General features: G+C 36.7%; 1 protein-coding gene across 1 annotated transcript in view; it reads left to right on the forward strand.

The window, feature by feature from the left end:
- LOC136847683 (DNA-dependent protein kinase catalytic subunit-like) overlaps positions 1–20,570 on the forward strand; it is a 132,315-nt gene that overhangs the window by 50,454 nt on the left and 61,291 nt on the right. Inside the window, 7 exon segments of the mRNA XM_067119482.1 lie at positions 31–239; positions 345–525; positions 1,158–1,369; positions 4,345–4,495; positions 5,499–5,668; positions 10,548–11,174; positions 15,889–16,038. Of these exon segments, the coding sequence (XP_066975583.1) occupies positions 31–239; positions 345–525; positions 1,158–1,369; positions 4,345–4,495; positions 5,499–5,668; positions 10,548–11,174; positions 15,889–16,038 (1,700 nt within the window).

The following is a 20,570-nucleotide window of genomic DNA, read 5'->3' on the forward strand; positions in this document are numbered from 1 at the left end:
GTAACGTTGCATTGCTTGTAATGCTTGCAGGTGCTCAGAAAAGCCGAGAAACTCAAGAAAAGTATCCTATGGCTCCCCTATATAGACATGTGTTCCGTGCCATGTTGCAGTTATCCTGTGATCCTGATCAGGTCACCCGTCAGCTGTTTATAACTTTAATCTATCAGACTATACATTGGTTCACTAACAATAGGAACTTTGAAAATCCAGATACAGTTGTTCTCCTGGAAACTATTATGGTAAGACTTAAGCAATGTATTCCTTAAATTAATGAAATAATGAAAGTATTGGTGTAACAGTACTTAGTATTCATATATTTTTGTGGTTATGAATTTTCTCAATAGGATGGAATAGTAACTCCAAATGATCCTGCTTTACGAGATGTAAGCGCCCAGTGCCTGTCAGAGTTTGCCAAGTGGTCAAGAAAGCAGTGTCACAAGAAGGATGAGGTTTCGGCTAATGTTAAATCCATAATTAAAAGGTTACTTTCCTTTTGTAAGCATCCAAGTGCTTTCAAACGGTTGGGTAAGTTCTGTTTATATTTAAGAAGTTGAATGTAGTTATAAGAAGGGTTTATACTGTAAAATTTATTCATAGAGACATACAAAGTATACATGATAAACTGAGAAGTCAAAGTAATTTTTTAAATATTATTGTTGGCCCTTGATTTTTGCAGCCCTACCCATTTGTGTCTCATCAGACTTAAATTCTCAGTATGCTGTAAATTGACTTGACTTGATTCAAGATTCTCTCTCTCTCTCTCTCTCTCTCTCTCTCTCTCTCTCTCTCTCTCTCTCTCTCTCTCTCTCTCTCTCTCTCTCTCTCTCTCTCTCTCTCTCTCTCAGAGCCATCCAATGAAACTTCCAAAAATAATTTTTCTCACTTTCTGAGTTTAGTGTCTGTTTTGCAAATTTAAAATTTCATTTAAACATTCATAAAACTTGCATGAGGTCTCATTCCAGTACATTCACAGTTTTTTCATTGGCCACAGTACGAGTCTCAAATACTATATCTATTTATTGTAAGGCATTATGTAACATTTTACCACAGAAGTGCTGTAACATAACAACATATAATGTAGGATTTTAATTTTTTGTAATTTTGTATTAAAGGTGGACTTTCACTGCCTGCTCTTAAGAATCTTCTTCTTCAATTAGGTGGGTCTTTGGCATGGAATAGCATTTATCGTGAATTCCGAGAAGACGCAGTTGCTGTTGACACGTGGACATTAGAGATTCTTGTAGGGTTGCTTATTTCTTTGGAGTGGGCCCACAGAGATGACCCTGCTCTTGGTACACAAGAGCAAGCTCAGACAGCTCTACAACATGTAGAGAGAATTCTAAGGGAGAGGAAGGAAGTGTTTTGGAAGGTAATTTATTTTTTTTTTTTTTTTTAAAGAATTCTTTGTCATCTGTTTTATTAGCATGCAATTAAAAAAAATACCAAACTCAAAAGAGACAAGATTTGATGTTACAGCCAAGATTATCCCATAGGGACTTTTTATTGACAGTGAACCTTAGGGAATGAGACTTGATTATTTCTGATTTTAATATTCATTAAGTTTGATAGTAGTGCCAGAAGATCAGGCTGTCCTTTGGCTAACGATGATCATAATGTAAATACAAGCCTAATTAAAAAACTGATTCTCCAAAAAATATAATTTTTATTAAATAGCTCTTAATATTTCATAGGAACCAATTGAGTTATCTGTATGATGTTGAGGGAAACACACATGGAAGGAGAGCATATCATTTAAAGCACACTTAGATTTGATTGTGGTAAACACACTTATTAGTCAAAGAATTAAAGTTTGCCAGTATGCATGTGGAACTAGAACTTATGATTTTCAAGTAGTTTGATGTTGCCGACTTACATTCTTAGATGTCTTAGCTTACCTGAAGGATGTGTTCGTAATTGATTAGTAAGGTAAAGATAAAGAGGTTGTACAGCATGGTTTGGAGCATCATAAGAGAAAGCACATATGAGAGGTAGAGAATAATGCAGTGTTTTCAAATGGATGCTGTCTGGAACCTATACCCTTGCCTATAGTGTGCACCATGAAGTACACCATGCATGAGGGAAGGAGAGGTGACAAAAATTAGAGACCAGTAACATTCCATGGATTTTAAAAAAGGTACATACAGTTGAAAAAGCTATACTGTAGGCAGTCCGTTTTTCCATTATTACCAATGAGAAAATTGCAGTGGTCATTATTATTTTAATTACTACTAGGCAAGCTCATCTTGCATGGGCTTCACTGTCATTTCACAGATGTACTCGTATTTGGCACTTATTTTCGCTTCAGTTTCCTTTCATTATTATCAGCACTAAACACCATCATTCCTGATCACTGTGCTCCACTTTCAAGAAACTACCTGTGTTATTGAGATAATGAGGGTAGGAGTTTTCTGACTGACTGAATGATGACGCTTTTGATGCTCTAGCAGAACTGATGGGTTTTAGTTTTTACAGCTCCATTTTTTGAAGATAGAGTCATCTGTAATAGGCTAGAAATGCCCATGTGGTTGAGCAAATGTCCAACACATGGTTTTGCATGGTGACTTGTGTGGCACATGCATTCCACTTGCCAGGAAAAGAGTTGAAGAAACACTGACAGTGAAAAGATCTGGATTTTGGGGTGTTGGGGTCTAATATCCTAGACTTCTAACAATCATACCTTTAATTTTGCTAGGGTTCAACTTCATTCCTATATCAAAAATATCCAGGTTTGTCTTGCTATTTTTGGTACTCAAATAAAAGTCAGAACTTTTTAACCTTAATGGTAAGGCATCCACAGTCTGTACATAGTAAATATCTTTCTTGAAGCAACCACAAGGTCACAAATATCACCATGTGGTCCAAGAATATTGTTGTGTATCAAATGACCCAGGATTTGACTCCACATCACCAGTCAGTATAAAAAGCAAAAGCAGTAGAAAAGTTACTTCATACTTAACAGTATTGCTGATTAATGACTCTCTACTGTAACATGAAAAGGGTAAAGGGTCAGTGCACAAGATAGCATCAGGCAAAAAACTTTGACTAAAGGAAAGACTGTAGTGGTGGTTCTGGAGATGAGGATCTGAAATGAATATAAGAGGCAAGGCTTAAGAATACGCCACCCTCCTAATAAACCAGCAGACCACTTTTGTCCTTTTGTTAAGCCTGGCAAACACCATTTGTGAAAGCTAAAGAGCAAATTAACAGGAACATTGAAGGCCTCTGTACTAGGCTATGTCATTATCCAAAAACACTATTACCCTTATTAGTTTAACTAGACCACCAGATTAGAAAACTATAGGGTAATTTGATTTTTCAGTAGAAGAGCTGTATACCATATTGCTTTGGTCACTTAGTAGTTACTTAAACAGTTTAAGCAACTCCTCACTATATTCAGTCATGTCTGATGCATGAGGAACAGAGACTGTGTAAAGATTAAGCTGGGCTATTCCGCATTTGGGAGGCAAGGGAAACATGCCATACCTAGAGGTATTCATCATCAGATTGTTAACCAATCCTTGTAGGATCCTGTATCTTTAGTGATAGTGTGTCAACACCATGAAAAAATTTGTTTTAGGTTGCAGTAATTTGTGATCATAAAATTACTGTATAGATATCTTAAATTGGTAGTAGATTTGATGAAATAGTTTGTTCAATTGATACACAGTATCATTCTATTTTCAAGGTAACTGTGTAGAAATTTGGTTTAGTTCTCCATACATTTTTGTATATTCACAAGATGGGAATTCAGGTATAAATTGCATAAGACAGTAGCAAATGGAGATAAATCATTCTGTTTAACCAGGTGAAAGGAAAATCTGACGTAAGAGTGTTTATGGGGCTATGATGTGGAAACAGGATTTTTTATATGCTTTTTAATTTTAGTCTTAAAGTGCTAGTGCCATCTATAGACAGTGGGGCAGGTTGGCAACTTAATTGGAAGTACTATAATGTTAACAAGATATGTACTTTACTTTTGGTCCTTCTTGGTTTATGCTGTATTTCTTAGTAAAGCTTGCTGTGTACTTTTTCATGCATACTGTATTTTATGTAACAAAGCATGTTTAGAGGAAGTAAATACAAAAGTTTCATAATAATTCCCATTGTTTATTAATACAGTATTGAGAGTGAGTATGTAAATGGAAATTAATGCTGGATTACATAATAGGTGCGTCTAAGTTTTGAACTTACTGTATAAATATTTTGTTGTTTACCACTTTCAATTCAGTAATTGAATTTGCATATTATGTGTGGGTTTAAATGGTAAGTGCCAATGAATAATATTTTATGCTCAGTACATATTTGAAAAAAACAGTTCATGAAGTAGAATTTTATATTTCTCAGAAATCAGGTCACCGTAGGATACCAAGAGATTTTGCAGAAGGAACATTGGATGATTTGTTGCAGTGGCTTATAAAGCAAATTGGCAAACCAAAGATGCTTTACCGACACAAGTGTTTGGAACTTCTGGTCTCTTTAGCACCTATAACACAAGGTAAGTATATTTACTCTTTAGATATTATTACTGTATGTGACTCACCCCACCCCTCACCCTACACCATTTGTTGTATTTACTCCCATGTCTCTATACAGATCAGTTACTTACATTTTTCCCTCATTCATGTTAACATTTGTTACTCCATCTTTCTGGTTTCCATTTACACAAACCCACTAGCTTCTGCTGTCTCTTCACTATTTCCAATAAGTACTCTGTCATTTGTAGTTATCAATCATTACACTCCCTATTTGCAATTACTGTAATTTACTTATCCCATAGTTTGCTCCTATGTCTGTTGTTCATTCTCTGACTGCTTGTATCACTCCATCTGTAAAGATATTGAACATCCACAGAGGCAGTACACCCTTGTCTTAGACCCACTTTCACTGTAAACCAGTAACTGGCCCACCTGCTTAACCTATCACACCCTTCACCTTCATCGTCAACATTTTTAATCACTCACAACAACTTGCGTTCTATACCATATGTTTTTGTTTTATACCACCTTCCATATTTTGTATATAAGTTATGTTTTAAGCCTCTTCTAAATCCAATATGTAGCATTTGGCTGTCACTCTAAACTTTCATCAAATGAGCATTTCTTGACAATTACTTGATTCTCATACCCTCCTCCATAACTAACCCCACACTGTTCTTCCCCTATCATTCCTTCAGTCATCTGTCTCTGTTAATCAAACTCCTATCACACTCATTCCCTTGTATTGTAAATGCTTGTATTCTAAATAATTTTCTATTTGAAAATGGCATTGCTAGAGAATATCTCATTACTTGATTTCCATATGTTTGCAATAAATATACTCTATGAAATATTTATAGTAAATGATGTTGAGGGTAGACTTTTTTGTGAACTATTTGAGTGTTCTTAAATGTCAGTATCGATTATGTGGAAACTCATATCCATTCTTGTATAATGTATGCCATATGCTTTTAGTCAACTGAATTTTTTAAGTAATATTTATTCTGCATTTTATTTCAACAGGAGAACCAACTATTCAGAAATTCATTGAACAATTAATAAAGAGAGATGGCTTTGATAAGTTGTTGGACATAGTTGAAGGAGGAGGTGAGGCATTAGTTGGTATCAGACACTATCCAAAGCCACTTCATGATGAACAGCTGGCAGTTAAAAATGTCGTTATTTATTTGGAGGTGAGTTTCTTCAGAGCTTATTAAAAAACATTTGTAGATTTTTATAAATTTTTTTCATATCCAAAAAATAGCCTTGCAAATTCTGTGTTCATGATAGCTGTGAATTTTACATATTGTTTTAAAGTAATCACATTAATCAGTTAACTGAGCTGTAGAGTACAGCTGCCATTTTGTGTTATGTATGAACCCACAGCCTGTGAAACTATTTGCTCTCTAGAGTTGAGTACCTTCCACTCATGTAAATCTCATGTTCAGTGTTACGGTACTTACATTTTTTTAGGAACTGTTGAATCCTATAATTAGATTGTACTGTATACCTTTCTGGATGCAGGGCAAAATTTTTCTCCTTGTGACGACATTGACTCTACACATAATTTTATAAATGCAAAACCTGACCACAACCCTACCATTTGATATTATATGCAAGTTCACAATCCCTTATTTGAAACCTTTTTGGTTTTTGGATTTTTTGGGATTTTGGAATGAAGCTTGTTCCATAAATACACAAGCTTATTGAATTTCTAACAAAAACATTTTGTAAAACTCAGAAATATACAGCATCCAACTAACATTCAAACTCAGATATAATCCAATCTCATGTATGCAACTTGTAGAATTTTGTTGCCAAAACATGATTTCATGACTATATTGTGCAAGTTTCATTTTCAGATTACACTATGCTGATTTCCTCACATATATTGTGTGAGTTGTGTTATTGGTAGATTACATTATGCTGTGCTCAGTGTGTGAGTTTCATTTCAGTCGATTATACTAGGCTAGGCTTCCTATTCTATATCAGTTTTGGTAGATTCAATTGAAAATGCATATTACATCAATGTTAGCTTTTGACCAAGTACAGTCCAACCTCTTAAGTCCAGGAACCTTGGGACCAGGCCACAGTCCGACCACAGAAAACCTTGGAATATAGAATACATCCCTAAAAAATGAAGCCCCTATGTGAACCTAGTCTAGCTTAGCTGCCGACTTAGCCTACTACTTGGCTAAATTCTGATACCACTTTTTATCATTTTATTACTCATATTTTCACTTTATCATTTTATCTCATATATTTTTTATCTTTGGACTCTTTCTTCATACTGTAAAATTTTCTTTAAAATATTGAACTTTACATAAGACATTTAGCCTACATTCCCGAGTTAGCCTAACTGTAAGTCAACTACTTAACTTTTCTCAGAATCTGCAGAGTATCATCGGTGACTTTCATCTCCTAAATTTACTATCATCTTAATTATTATTATCAGTTTCTCCAGCATTTATTTTGATTGTAGAGGGTAATGAGATGACAAAAGTAGAGAATGAATTTCGGTGATCACTCAGTGCATTTGAATGTTGCCGTCAAAAAAGTGCAGTAACTCGGCCGAAAATCTCAGAAATTCTTTCGTCATTTTGTCGTAATTTTTGCACCGTTTTATATTAGCCGTTACATAAAGTTTTATATGTGAAAATGTGTGCAGTTTCATGTACAGTACAACAAAAAACAACCCATGGTTGTAGCTTTTATAATTTTTGAAATATTTTCATATAAATCACTAAGTGCCAAAATTTCAACCTTCGGTCAACTTTGACTCGACCGAAATGGTTGAAAAATGCAATTGTAAGCTAAAACTCTTACATTCTAGTAATATTCAATCATTTACCTTCATTTTGCAACAAATTGGAAGTCTCTAACACAATATTTCGATTTATGGTGAATTTTTGAAAAACTTTTTCCTTACGTCCGCACACGGTAACTCTGCCGAAAATCTCAGAAATTCTTTCGTCACTTTGTTGTAATGTTTGCACCATTTTATATTAGTCATTACATAAAGTTTTATATATGGAAATGTGTGCAATTTCATGTAGAATACAACAAAAAATAACTCATGGTTGTAGCTTTTATCAGTTTTGAAATATTTTCATATAAATCACGATAAATAGAAAAAATTTGACCTTCAGTCAACTTTAACTTGACCGAAATGGTAGAAAACTGCAGTTGTAAGCTAAAACCCTTACAGTATAGTAATATTCAATCAATTACCTTCATTTTGCAACAAACGGGAAGTCTCTAGCACAATATTTCGATTTATGGTGAATTTTCGAAAAAAAACTTTTTCTACGTCCGCTCGTTACGAATTCATGCATCATTTTGTGATAATATTTTCTCTGTGTTGCTTTGATCGTTTTACAATTTGTTATATACCAAAATCATCGCAATTTAGTGCACAATACAAAGAGAAAAAAATAACTCATTAGCTTTAACCGTTTTGCTCACAGCGCGATTTGTGTACAATTATATATGAAATTTTTTTTTTTTGCGGTGTCATATATTTCAATATTTATATATGATAATGATATTTTTTTCATTTCTGATGGTTGTATACTAAACTTCAGGCAATGAGAAAAAAAAGGAGCCAAAAATGAACTCTTAATCATAAAAACTAAGCGTGCTGTGATTTTTTGAAAACTTTTTTTCCGCTTCAGCGCTAACTCCCAAACGCTGCCGGCATACGGCAGACACTTGTGTAAATAGAGGCTCGGCATTTAAGGGTTAAAGGGAAAATATCTTTTTCTGGTAAGGGAGCTTAATATTTCATACAGAGTAAAATATTATGACTGGTTCAAGCACTCAAGGTTTACCTAGATGTTACAGCTAAGATCCCAGATGTTCCTATTATTTCTATACCTTAGCACAAACAAATCACTCTCTCTACATGGGCTGAGAATTATTTTAGTGGCTGTCATCAAAAAGGCAGACCCTCACTCCTGTCCTAAGTCATATGACATCCAAAAGGTGAGTATATCATCAACTTTCTTCGGAAGTGCTTCTTTCGGAGAAGTCTCTGATAGTACGGGATGGTTATTAGAGGCAGTACAGTATTGCTCTTCGTTGGGTGAGTCGGTAGAGCTGTGGCCTAGCACTCGGTAGGCCCGAGTTCGAGTTTCCAGCCGGCTGATGAAGAGTTAGAGGAATTTATTTTTGGTGATAGAAGTTCATTTCTCGCTATAATGTGGTTTGGATTCCACAATAAGCTGTAGGTCCTGTTGCTAAGTAACCAGTTGGTTCTTAGTCACGTAAAATAAGTCTAATCCTTCGGGCCAGCCCTAGGAGAGCTGTTAATCAGCTCAGTGGTCTAGTAAAACTAAGGTATAGTTATTTAACTTAGAGGCAGTATTCCTGAACTGGTGAAGGTGCAGTGATCCCACAACCAGACCCGACATAATTAGGCAAGTCTCTGTTGAACCACAAGGGATAGTACATGAATAGGTTCATTTGTCCCTTTTTCTTATTGCCAAACCCTGATGGGTATCGGGAATAAAAAAAAAAAAAAAAAGTTGATAACCTGTGACTTTACCTGGAATTAAAAATTCCTGAAACACTATTGCTATGAGAGTGGTGGTCATGCTGAGATATTGCTGGGGAAGGCGCAATAATCCCGCAGCCAGTTCTAACATAATTAGTTAAGTCGCCTTAGAACTACAAATGATAATGTATATATAGGTTTGTGTGTTATTTCCTGTTCTTTATTGCCAAACCCTGATGGGTATCTGGAATTAACAAAAATGGTTAATAACCTGTGACTAAATTTCAGACCAAAAATTAGATTGTGGGGTATATTTATTAGGAGCTAAGACATATCATGACCTGTCAGTTTCTTTTGTAAGCTCCTTTGAGAACAAATAGTGGCTACACTATCAAAAAAGAGGTTTTAACATAGGAAAAACATATATTTGGGAGCCACTGTGAGCCCTCAAATCCACCCGGTTTCTCTGATGAAAAGGCATGGGGCTGGCGTGAACATTCATCTTGCACAAAGCTGGCTTGAAATAAGGAAGATAGCCAACATACACACTGTTATCACACATTTGCGAGTGGGACGAAGTGAAAACCAAGGCAGTTGTTGTGGACAGGAGATAAAGCTCTCCTGTCGTGAGTCTTTTATATTCTATCACTGTGCCAACAAGCACTAATCTGGCCGAGACCAACTGTAAGAGAATTCTTTGAGATTGGTTGATCTGTCTTACGGAGCCCTTGGAGGACCATGAGAGTGTAACCTCTTTGAGTACTCCCAGCGGCTACCAAAAATATGTGTTTTTCCTTCATCAAAACCTGTTTTCTGTGATGTTGATGTTAGTGTAAAGCAATCTTGACTTTGTGCTCCTGCAGTAGCTTTTTTTAAATACCTGTGTACTGCATTGACTACATTGCACTCTTCATGTACCTGATTATTCAGCTCTGAGCTATAAGTTAAGTTGTTTTTGTGGTGGAAGGATTGTTGTATACACTGAATTCCCCCAATGCTTATGGCAGTGCATCATAGGCCTTGCATTTACTGTCCTTGTGCTGTGCTACCAGGCTGCATAGAAGCCAACAAAATTGTTATTAACATTATAGTGGTGATTGTAAAGGCTTTAATACCAACCATTTTCAAAACCAGGTCTGCATGCATTCATGATATTTTTAGTGTCATCCTTTTGCTACCTGTGCAGTTGTGTAACCTTTGCCATCTTTGTAACCATTTATGCATAAACAGAATTTTTTTGTTGAAAGTTAATCATGTTCTTTGCACTTTTTCCCTGTATAATTTGTCTTTTTTTCTTTTCTCACCCTTCGGTCATGTCTAATCCGTGATAACATTTTTAGTTTTAAGAGAATGTGTAATGAGCAGGTTTAACAAGGGCTTTTAGCAAATATTACTTGCTGAAATACTGTGCAAGTTAAACTGTAAGTCTGTTTTGCTTATTGATTATTTTCAAATAACATAACCAGATCAGAGTCACATTTCAAAACACCAAGCGTAGTATTTGCCCACAAGCTTTGCTTAGTACAGTATTTACAGTTACCTCCCTTATAAAAATAGTGACCCTTTTATCTTTTCAGGCACTGTTAGCAGCCTTAGATGGCCATTGTTGGCTCCTTGGTCGAAATACTTCTTCAGTGAAAGAACTTTGCAGCTGTGAAGGAATCAAGATATTTGACTCTGTCCAGTATTTTATTGAGAATATGTCATGTGTAACTTTGGACGAACATTTGGAAAATACTTATGGTAAAGAAAAGTGCCTTTTAACCCCAGTAGAATTGGAGTTGGCAGTGAAATTGAAATGCACAGCTGTGATAAGGGTTTTGGATTTTGTAAAACTTGTGATACAGGATACTACAGCCATTGAGTCTGGAGTTCTAGATAAAATGCTTTCAACACAGTATTTCACATTGATACTGCTTTGTGTATTGGACCCAAAGAAAATTGGATTTGACCTGAAAGACTTGGAGGTGGAGAAGAAGCTACCAGAACATGTGGAAGATGTTTTGAATGTTCTTAATAGGAAGGTCTCTAAACCTATGGATTCTGTTTTTGTGGACCTCCTAGAAAACCAGTTGATCAATCTTAAGAATGACTTGAGTGAGGCTTTCCCCTCTTCCAAGGCTTCATTTTCCGCTGTAAACAAACAGTTTTTGGACGGACTGAGGATTCTTCACAATACTGGCTGGTTAGCCAAATGTTCAGTGGTAAGTTGATGAATTCATTTGCTGTAGTGCAGTTGAGAAATTGAAAATATTAAATGTATGAATTGGTAATGTCTATGAGCTGTACTGAATTTGGTTATGTATGATTCATTTATTCCAACGAACCAGAACTAGCGTAACTGACTTTATATTTAAAGTAACTTTTAGTCTCTGATGCCCCATTTTTGTTAGTTATAAATTATGTCTTATTAATTTTTTATAATTTATTTTATGACCTTCATGGATAATGTTCAAGTAGGCAAGGACAGGAATTAGTAAAACTTACCCTCTGTCATTAGCTTTATCTGCGGCTGCTTGGCGCAAGGTCAGCAAGTGTTAAAATTGAAACAATTGTTAACAAACAAAATGCTCATATTAGTTACTCCCCCACCCTTTAGGGGGAGGGGTTAAGGCAGCGAGTGTTTTGGTTCATCATTTGTCTCTTGTTGGTGAATATGGACAGATGTGTAGACAAATGGGGAGTGATTCTGTCCTGTTCAAGGTTTTCCAACACAAGCTCCTCCTCAGGGTGCATGCCCCCAAGGCAGGTTGTTTTGCCTAAGCCACTTGTCTTCTGTGGAGAAGTCAGTTCTGAGTACTTGACTTTGATTGTTACTTCTTCGGTTGCATTGGCACAGGGAGAGACTTGGCCAGTCCTTGAGTTGTAGCGTACAGTGAAGAACGGATCCTTTTCCTTCATTGGTCACTGTCTGTAGCATCACTTCTTGCAGGGAAGTCCCTAGAGTCCCTGAACCCAGACCTCTCACTGGATGCAGTTGCCTCAAATGAGGAGGCATGTGTAGTTTTTAGGAATCAGTCGCTTCAAGGTGTGATCACCAGTAGAAATGAGTCGTCTCATTAACTGCAAGGAGTCGTTGGCTAGCCAGAAGCAATTTAAGTAATTTCTGTCTCCTTGGGCATGTCTTCTTTAGCTTATGTTAGAAGACAAGGGAGTCATCATCAGACTTTAGCCTTTGGTCAGTGGAGAGGAAAATTTTACATATGCCTCATTTGTTTCTTGATTGACTATACAGTTTGGTGGACATTGATTGACTATACAGTTTGGTGGACATGTTAAGTTGTCCGGGACAGGTACTCTTCATGCTTTTAATCTTTCCCTGTAGGTTGCATGGTAATTAAGAGAGTATTCAGCAACTTCTTTGATCTCCTCGCTGCTAAGCTGAATCACCTCCCAAATTCCGGGCCCCAAACCTGGGCAGTAGACGTTGGGATTCAGGATTTGACATACCTATTGATGTATGAATACCCTATGTTTCTGCTGTTGAAGGGGTACTCTAGGGTTGAGGACTCCTGGAATTCCACCATGTTTCTAATTGCACTTTGGTGGCAGAAGATGCATTAGTTCCTAGTCACTCCACATTTCAGTAGAATTGCTAGGCATTACCTCCATAGTAATCTGCTTCATCAGGCAGAGAAGGGGAATGCCTTATGGAAATATCGAAATGCTTCGACTAACCCCATGGAACTGTCGTCTAGCTCCAGAGCTCTAGAGACTTTTATTAGTCATCTAGGTACTTTTTCCCTATGATAAAAAATGTATATTAATTTCTTGTTCAGTATAGCTGGAGCTGTATAGATTATGGTGCAAGTTCAGAGGCATTCCCTGTCTGCTGTCCTATATTAACAAGATTAACAATGTTTAAAGGTCTGCACTTCTTGAGAAATGACAAAGGATTGTCTGTTTCCTACATCTAGGCTGTAATCCATGCTGAATTAAGTAAAACTGTTCATGCTTTTCAGACAAGATGGCAGACGTGCATGCGCAATAGTCACTTCTTGCATTTTTTAATGTAGGAAAAACTGGGTTCAGCTTTGCTGAAGATAAGGAAAAATGCCCTCTTATCTTGAGTTCATCATACTCTATCACGTGTCATGGTATTTTCATTACTACACAATACCCGGCTATAAGACCAGGCTAGAAAATATTTCTTTGATACTAGTCTAGTCACCATGGAGCACTGGCACACCATGGGGGGGTAACTCCTTGAGGACTCAACAGCGGCTACCAAAAATAGGTTTTCCTATGTCAAAACCTGTTTTATAGAACCTAGTCTTTGGCTTAAGTCATCTTAGTGCCCTCTTTTGTGCCGCAAAGCGAGGCTTCTTTCAAGGCTCTCACAGAACACTCCTTCTGGGGCGGTGGCTTCAGCCAGAAGAGTAAGTAGGTTACAAGCCATTTATTCGTTAGTAGGGTGTTCTTACTGGAGCAGTACTATCTTTTTATGCATCCTTGCATGCTAAGATAATGTCAAGACCAAGGTTTCCAAGAGTTTTCTCTATCCCAGCTGTAGAGACCATGACTCCTGGAAGAGGAGTGTCTTTGAGGCCCTGTCAGGGCAATAGGGATTTATACATCCCATTTTAACCATTAAGGAAGCAGTGCAAGAACCTATTTGTACTGTCAAGAATCTTTAGGTTCCTAGGTTTTAGATGCCATGGTTTTCTTTATTAATCCTTAATCCTGGAGGCACACCATGCATTGTCTCCAGAGGATCAACCCCTTTTGTTGGTGAAAGTGCACAGTGTCAGAACAACTATATCGATTATTTTTCATAAGCACCTCTCTCTAGACTGTCAAGTCGTGGCTGCACAGTGGAGGTGTAACTGTGTTCTCTTTTAACTGCTTGTGTTCTCTTTTAACTGCTTGAGAGCCATCTTTATCCTGCAGGGACTGCCATACACTAGCACCTATAGTTGTTGCGGGGAGTATTTCTACTAGTCTTTCCCTTTTGTGTTACATTACGAACAAGTATAGGTCTTCACTGACACCCATCCTGGGTAAGTGAAGAGCCTAATGTATTGGAGTTCGTACAAGGTAATATCATATTCTACTTTGTTTTGACTGCAGGATTGTGCTTAGTTGGAATTGCTTTGTTTGTCTTAGGTAGGAACAAACAAAGTTCGTTAGAGTAAATAATGTTGGACTTATGTTGCAGAGCCATTACTTCTCATTGGAGAAAGCTAACATGAGCTGATCTAGAACAAGAATTGGTATTGTTTTGGGTGTGAGGTGCCACAGCAACTCAGTTTGGTAGGTGGTACCTCTTTAGGGATCATGTTTAGTTTTAGTTTTAGCTCCCATCAACTCTGCAGGCCTGATGCACAGAGGCCAAACTTGTGATTCTGCATTGCACAGTCTCAACCAGTGGCTATATTCAGGGTCCACATCCCACATCCTTGCAGTAGTGGACCTCACCTGATGAAGATCCTCTCTGACAGGAACTTGCCATGGTATCATATGCATCAGGTAAGCGGCGATAAGGATATTTTGTAATATCTGATAGTTTGGTTATAGGGAAATCTCTGGCCCTCCTCCAGCTCACAATGCAGTGTTGGAGTCAGCTAATGATGGAGGGTAAGTTTCACCTCAAAAATAATGATATTTATGAAAAAATCAATTTCTTAGGTATTTACCCTCCATCATTGAGATCCGTATCTCCCCCACTCTTAAGAGGTTAAGAGACGAATGATGAACCAAAACACTTGCTGGAAGAGTAATGGGAGCATTTTGCTCATTAACAATTGTTTCGCTGTTAACACTTGTCGAATCTGTGCCAGGTAGCCGCAGATAAAGCTAATTATGAGGGTAAGTACCTAAAAATTGATTTTATCATAAAAATCATTATTTTTGGAGAGAAAAACCAAGAGGAAAAAGCAGTACAGGCAGTCCCCGGTTTACGATGGGGGTTTCCGTTCCGATGCCAAGTCGTAAGCTGAAAATTGTCGTAGCCCAAAATATTGTCAAAAATCATTAGAAAACCTTACTTTTAATCATGTGAGTGTTTTATCAAAACAGCTCCAAAATTTAACCATTCTTTTCCTTTTGGAGCCATATTTCTTCTGTCGGATCGATGTCGTCAGTGTTGTAAACCCAGAATATGTGTTGTAACCCGGGAAATAATTTTTGATGAATACAGTTGAAGAGCGTTGTAAGAGCAGAACGTCGTAAGCCAATCCCGTCGTTACCCAGGGACTGCCTGTATTGAAATTTGCTAAAGATAAGGATGAAAGTTTCTTCATACTATTTTAAAGAAGACTAGGTGAGATAACATACAAGAGTGGAGAAGTTGTGACAGAGTCCTTATATTATATGAGAAATACAGGACAACTTACATTAAAAAAATCAAAAGACGAAACACAGAAATGAAGTAAAATAAGGATTATAAAGAAAATGCCAGAAAATGCAGCATAAAAAGTGATTTGTGGAAGTCACTGAAAGAAGTATGCCATGTGACATCAGACAAAGAATGTAGAGAAAGAAAGACATGGTGATGGAGTTAAGATGTACAAACGGCAAATGAAGAGTGGAAGGTGGGCCTTAATTCCTGAGAAAGGACAGGTAGGGAAGAAAAGAGAGATGTATGAATAGAGTAGAGGACAGAGGCTAAGAGACTGGTGTTTTGGCAAATAAAGGGAGTTTGGAGGCATGGAATGGAGCACCAGAAAAAGAGTAGAAAAAGAAAAAAATAATTTGGAATGTGAAGTGGCTGAGAAAAGATGGACTAGATGTGAAAGGGGTAAAAGAGTGAGGTAGTATTTTGAAAATATCTGAATGAACAAATTGAATTTGGACTGGAGAATTATAACATGATAGAGGGACCAAAGATAACATCTGAAGAGATTGGGTGTGTCTTGGGAAGACATTATACTCTGTGTGATGGAGGTGCATTTTTGAAATTAGACCATTTTATTTCAGGTCCCTGAGGATGTGGCTAAAAATGCTTTAGTGTGGGTAGCCAATTTTTTGTTCTCAGAAAGGACTGCAAAACCTGTACCATACATGGATTCCAGCCATCATCAGTTATTAGAATCTCTAGTAGATTTGTCTTTTACTACATATCCTGAGGTAAGTAATAGTTTCTTGTTTGACATTTACACCTGATTATGTAGCTGTGAAAAGTTAAAGTTGTGTTATGTCACAGTAATAATTAAGCCTTCCGAAAAGTCAGGAAGTCATTGTAAAATTTCTTTCATATTCTTAAGAGGCATTGCAGATTCTGTACTTATAAATTTGAAACATCATGGGATGATTCTATATCTTCAGACATCAGTGCTAAAGAGATCCGACAAAAGTAAGAATTGAAAGAAGGATGACAGAAATTTAAATAAACCCCACAGAATACTCTGAGAAGGGAAAAGAAAGTAACAGTCTTACTTGATGTACATAGATCATCTGCTTGACATTAATTTAAACATGTGTCCCCTATTGATTACAGTCATTAACATTTTCATAAGTGACATAAGGCTGCTCCTGAAGGTGGGAATATTTTTCATTTATAGCAGTTATTGCTTCATATTCTCAACTATGTTTGCCAGGGAGAACAAGACTTATTGTTGAAACATAATATTATTACAAGCAGCCACTGGAAATTTTGGCTGAAGGAAGCCCAGCATGCAGTTAATCAGACATGGTACTTTCCACACAATTTAAATTGTAATTTTATTTAAATATTCAGTGTGAACCTGACCTTGAATTGGCATGTTTTGTCTTGTGCCTAACTGTTTTACCTTACCCAGGATGCTGTGGATGGTAATAAAGTCTTTTGCAGTGTCCCTTCAACCCCAACTACATTGCTCTCATCCTTTTACTTTTCATCTATTCCATAAGTGATTTAACTTTCACAACTTTTTAAACTGTACCATATTCCATTTTTTATTTTGATTTAAAAAGTGTTTTGTGCAAGTCATGTGAGAATCCAGAATTGAGACTTTTTTATGATTAGATTACATGATAATAATAAAAGTATTAGCATGGCATTTTTGTTAGTTTTTACCTAATACTGTAATACTCTTTTTAATGACTGAAACTGGGAGCTTACACAGTCTTTATTCTCTGGTTAAAATTAAGGTCTCAAAGATGAAAAGGGCAATTTTGACACAAGCTACACAGAAAATCAACTTGAAGTAAGCTGCATAATTTTGCCAATATCAGACTTTTTTTTTTTTTTTTTTTTAATGTTAGGGAGGTGTCAAAAAGTCATAAGGCCTAGAAAAATAAAGGATTAATTAACATTATTTATAGGCAGTTTATTGCGTAAGTAAAAATATCTTGGAGTATTAGTTAACAATATTTACATGAAATCTCACCCAAGATATAATGCTAGTTTACCCACTCCCCAGAAGAGTTTTCCTAGAGGTAATTATAATGATATAATAGAAAATGAACACTCTTGATAATGTTGAAGCATAGCTTTGGTAGTGTTTCTTTGTATGTAAATGAATAATTCAGTACCAAAAAGTTATTTAGAAATTAATATACTGTATATGATTGGATTACAAAATACAGTATACACTACAGTATTAATTGTATGTAGACTAACACACAAATAGATGGATTTTTATGTACAAATGATAAATAGCAATTTTAATATTTTTTTTTACTATGCATTTTCCTAGTTTTCAAAATACTGTATGTATAAGCATATTATATTTGATCATTATTAAATTTTCAGAATCACATCCTAACGTTATGAAGTACTTATACACAAAAACAAATCCTTTCTACCAAAGTTATGGATACTTAAAATGGAATTCTTTTCTTTTGAAATTTTCTTAAAACTTATATTCCAATGAAAAAAATATATTTCTTAGAGGTGAATGAATAAGATTTATTGAAACTTTTGGACATGTAACATATCTACTGGAATTAATAATGAAGTAGGGAAAAAATATGTGATGTAACTTTTTTTTGAATTTAAGAATATAAATTCATATGAAAATTACTTAAAGTTAAGAGCTAAAATTTTTGGTTTCCTTCTTTAAACCTACAGAAGCACTGGTTGAATGATATCATGTAGAAATTTTAAGGGTGTAAGAAAAATAGGACCATCAGGGATGTTTGACATGATATCTAGGTAAATCTTGAGTGCTTCAGCCGGGCATAATATCTTATATGAAGTACTGAGTTTCTTTATCAGAAAAGGAGATTTTCTCTGTAGAAAGTTCCTCATTCTTGGCCAGGAAGGGGGCCCACACAAGGTCCAGCATGCAGTATCTAAGGGGCAGTAGGCTCTCTTGCAGATGTGGCAGAACCTGCAAAGATACTGGAAGAACTACAGGTTGAGGAGACCAGAGAGGCAAGTGAAGTAAGCTGAGAGGAAGTCTTTGCAAGATGGAACACTGAGTGGAAAGTAGAAATAGAGGCAGGCAAGACAATTGATGCTGGCACAGGACTAGTCAGAGTTACTGAGTTGGTTATGCACACTGAGGTGCAGTAAGCTTTTGAGCTCAAGCTAAGAGACATGACAGCTGAGTGAGTACACAGGAGCAGGATAGACTGGAGTTGATTGCAGAAAAACTGGCTGAATCGTAGATAGAGAGAGGAGAGTGGAAGTCTATAGAGTGCTGGAGCTGTCGAGGGCAAGGGATCAGAGTTGCTAGCATATATAACTGAAAACACCAGGCAGTTAATGATCTAGGAATGTTTTGATTAAATTGAAGTCTGGAATATTTGAGAACACCAGTTTATGCAGAAGCTTACAAACTCAGGAGCAGATGTATAAGCTGAGTACCTGGGGTTGGGAAGTATCCAGGATAAGGAGGATATACAAAAGGTTCTATACACTATACAGGAAGGAAGAATTGAAGCTTCGAGGGAAGGATTGGTACTAGGGCGGGAGCTGATGCAGAGTGTGAGCAAAAGACGGCCGTCATCAAGAGAAACCTTGATCAAATACATCAAAGAATCAAAAGTGGAAAGGAACTTATTTTGCAACACAGACTCTACTTCTGCCCTTAGCAATGTGTAGGAAGTCTGTCATCAGCAGAGCAAAGGAGAACATCAAGGAAAGGCAGAGATAGCAGAAGACAAGACAGGCAAATCTCGACCAGGGACAGAGGGTAGACCATCACAAGAAGGCGACATCCTTTGGGGCAAGAACTCCTAGGGCAAGAAAACGGTAGGTGTGGAGACTAGGGAAGGTCTACTTTGGTGATGCAGATCTCTCACAGTACCGGGAGGAGATGGAGTCCTCGATGGAAGACACAAGAATCAGTAGTTGTGGTTGCATACAGTGCATAGGGATGAGGTGAATCCAGCAGCCCATGAACGGCTTAATGCACACTGAAACTATACCATTTACTGTACTTAGCAGCCAGCCTGTGTATTCGTGATTGTCACACTGCTGACCCCTGTATGAAGGGTACTTTAAATAAATGAAAGGTACCTTAAATGAGGGGCCTTGGCCAAGGATGACATAAACTAGCTGTAGAACTTACTGCCCTTATCAAGAAAAGTGTGATAAGACATAATGAACAAGTAAATGACTTGCAGTGAAATACAGAAATGGCAAAAAACTGCACTGACATTACTGAAATTCGCTAAAATGACTGAAATAATAGGGAAAAGTAGCTAAACCACAGTGTACTTCAAATGGAATGGGCAGTAGGCTACTCACAATAAACATGAGGTAATGCTCAAGTTTCTGGCTGAAAGACCAAAGGGATAACATTACTCATGAAACTCTGAACATCATGTTCAATGAATGAGAAGAAATATGAGAAGTAAAGAGAAATGGTCATCCACAAGCAGCACAGTGCAGAAACAGCAAAAATACTGGTTGGTCCTGGAAAGAAGACACATTTAAGAATGAGTTTGTACTCTTAATTTGCCTCATGCAAAGCCCTGTACAAGATTTAAAATGAAAGTAATTAAAGCTGTAATTAAAAGAAGGTTGCTTCTAATTCAGAGACAAAAATTGATTATATCTGTTCATTCTTTTCATGATGAAACTTGCCCTAGATTAAGGTCTCTCATAATACAAAAATCCCCTATCTGGTATGATGTCCTTATTATTCTTCTTAGTGCAGAGAACTTTCCAGTATTTGATAATATTACCAACAGGTAGATCATTATATTCAAGACTTCTGACATTTATCATAAATATGGAATAAGAACCCTGGGCTCCCGTATGTAAAATTGTTTGTGTATTTTCATTGCCATTATTTTTTCCATATTTACGAAGCTCATTACTTATTTGTGAAACCAAGAGTTCAGGCCTTGTGACACAAGATTGGTAGAAGAAAGCAATGGGTTAGCCAAGGAACCCTACACATTTGATCAAGTGCCACTCTCCAGACCTTAATAAAATCACCAAAACTGTCTTTGTACAAGGGTAGAGTTGTGAACCCAAAAAATAGTTCATTATGTACCAAATGAGAATTCTCTAAGCATGCACAAAGAACCTCAAAATCAGATAAAAAAAAGATTACCCTACTTGTTAAAATGACCAATAAATCAGCTGCTGCCTGATTTCTAAATATTATTATGTATTATTATTTGGCTTAAATTAATTACACTATTAAAAACATACAACTTCACCATTAACCATGATTCTAGGGCAGGGGTCGGCAACCTTTTGGAGAGTGCGGGCCAGACAG

The sequence above is a fragment of the Macrobrachium rosenbergii genome, chromosome 17 (genome assembly GCF_040412425.1).
Source record: "Macrobrachium rosenbergii isolate ZJJX-2024 chromosome 17, ASM4041242v1, whole genome shotgun sequence".
In the NCBI taxonomy this organism is placed as follows: Eukaryota; Metazoa; Arthropoda; class Malacostraca; order Decapoda; family Palaemonidae; genus Macrobrachium; species Macrobrachium rosenbergii.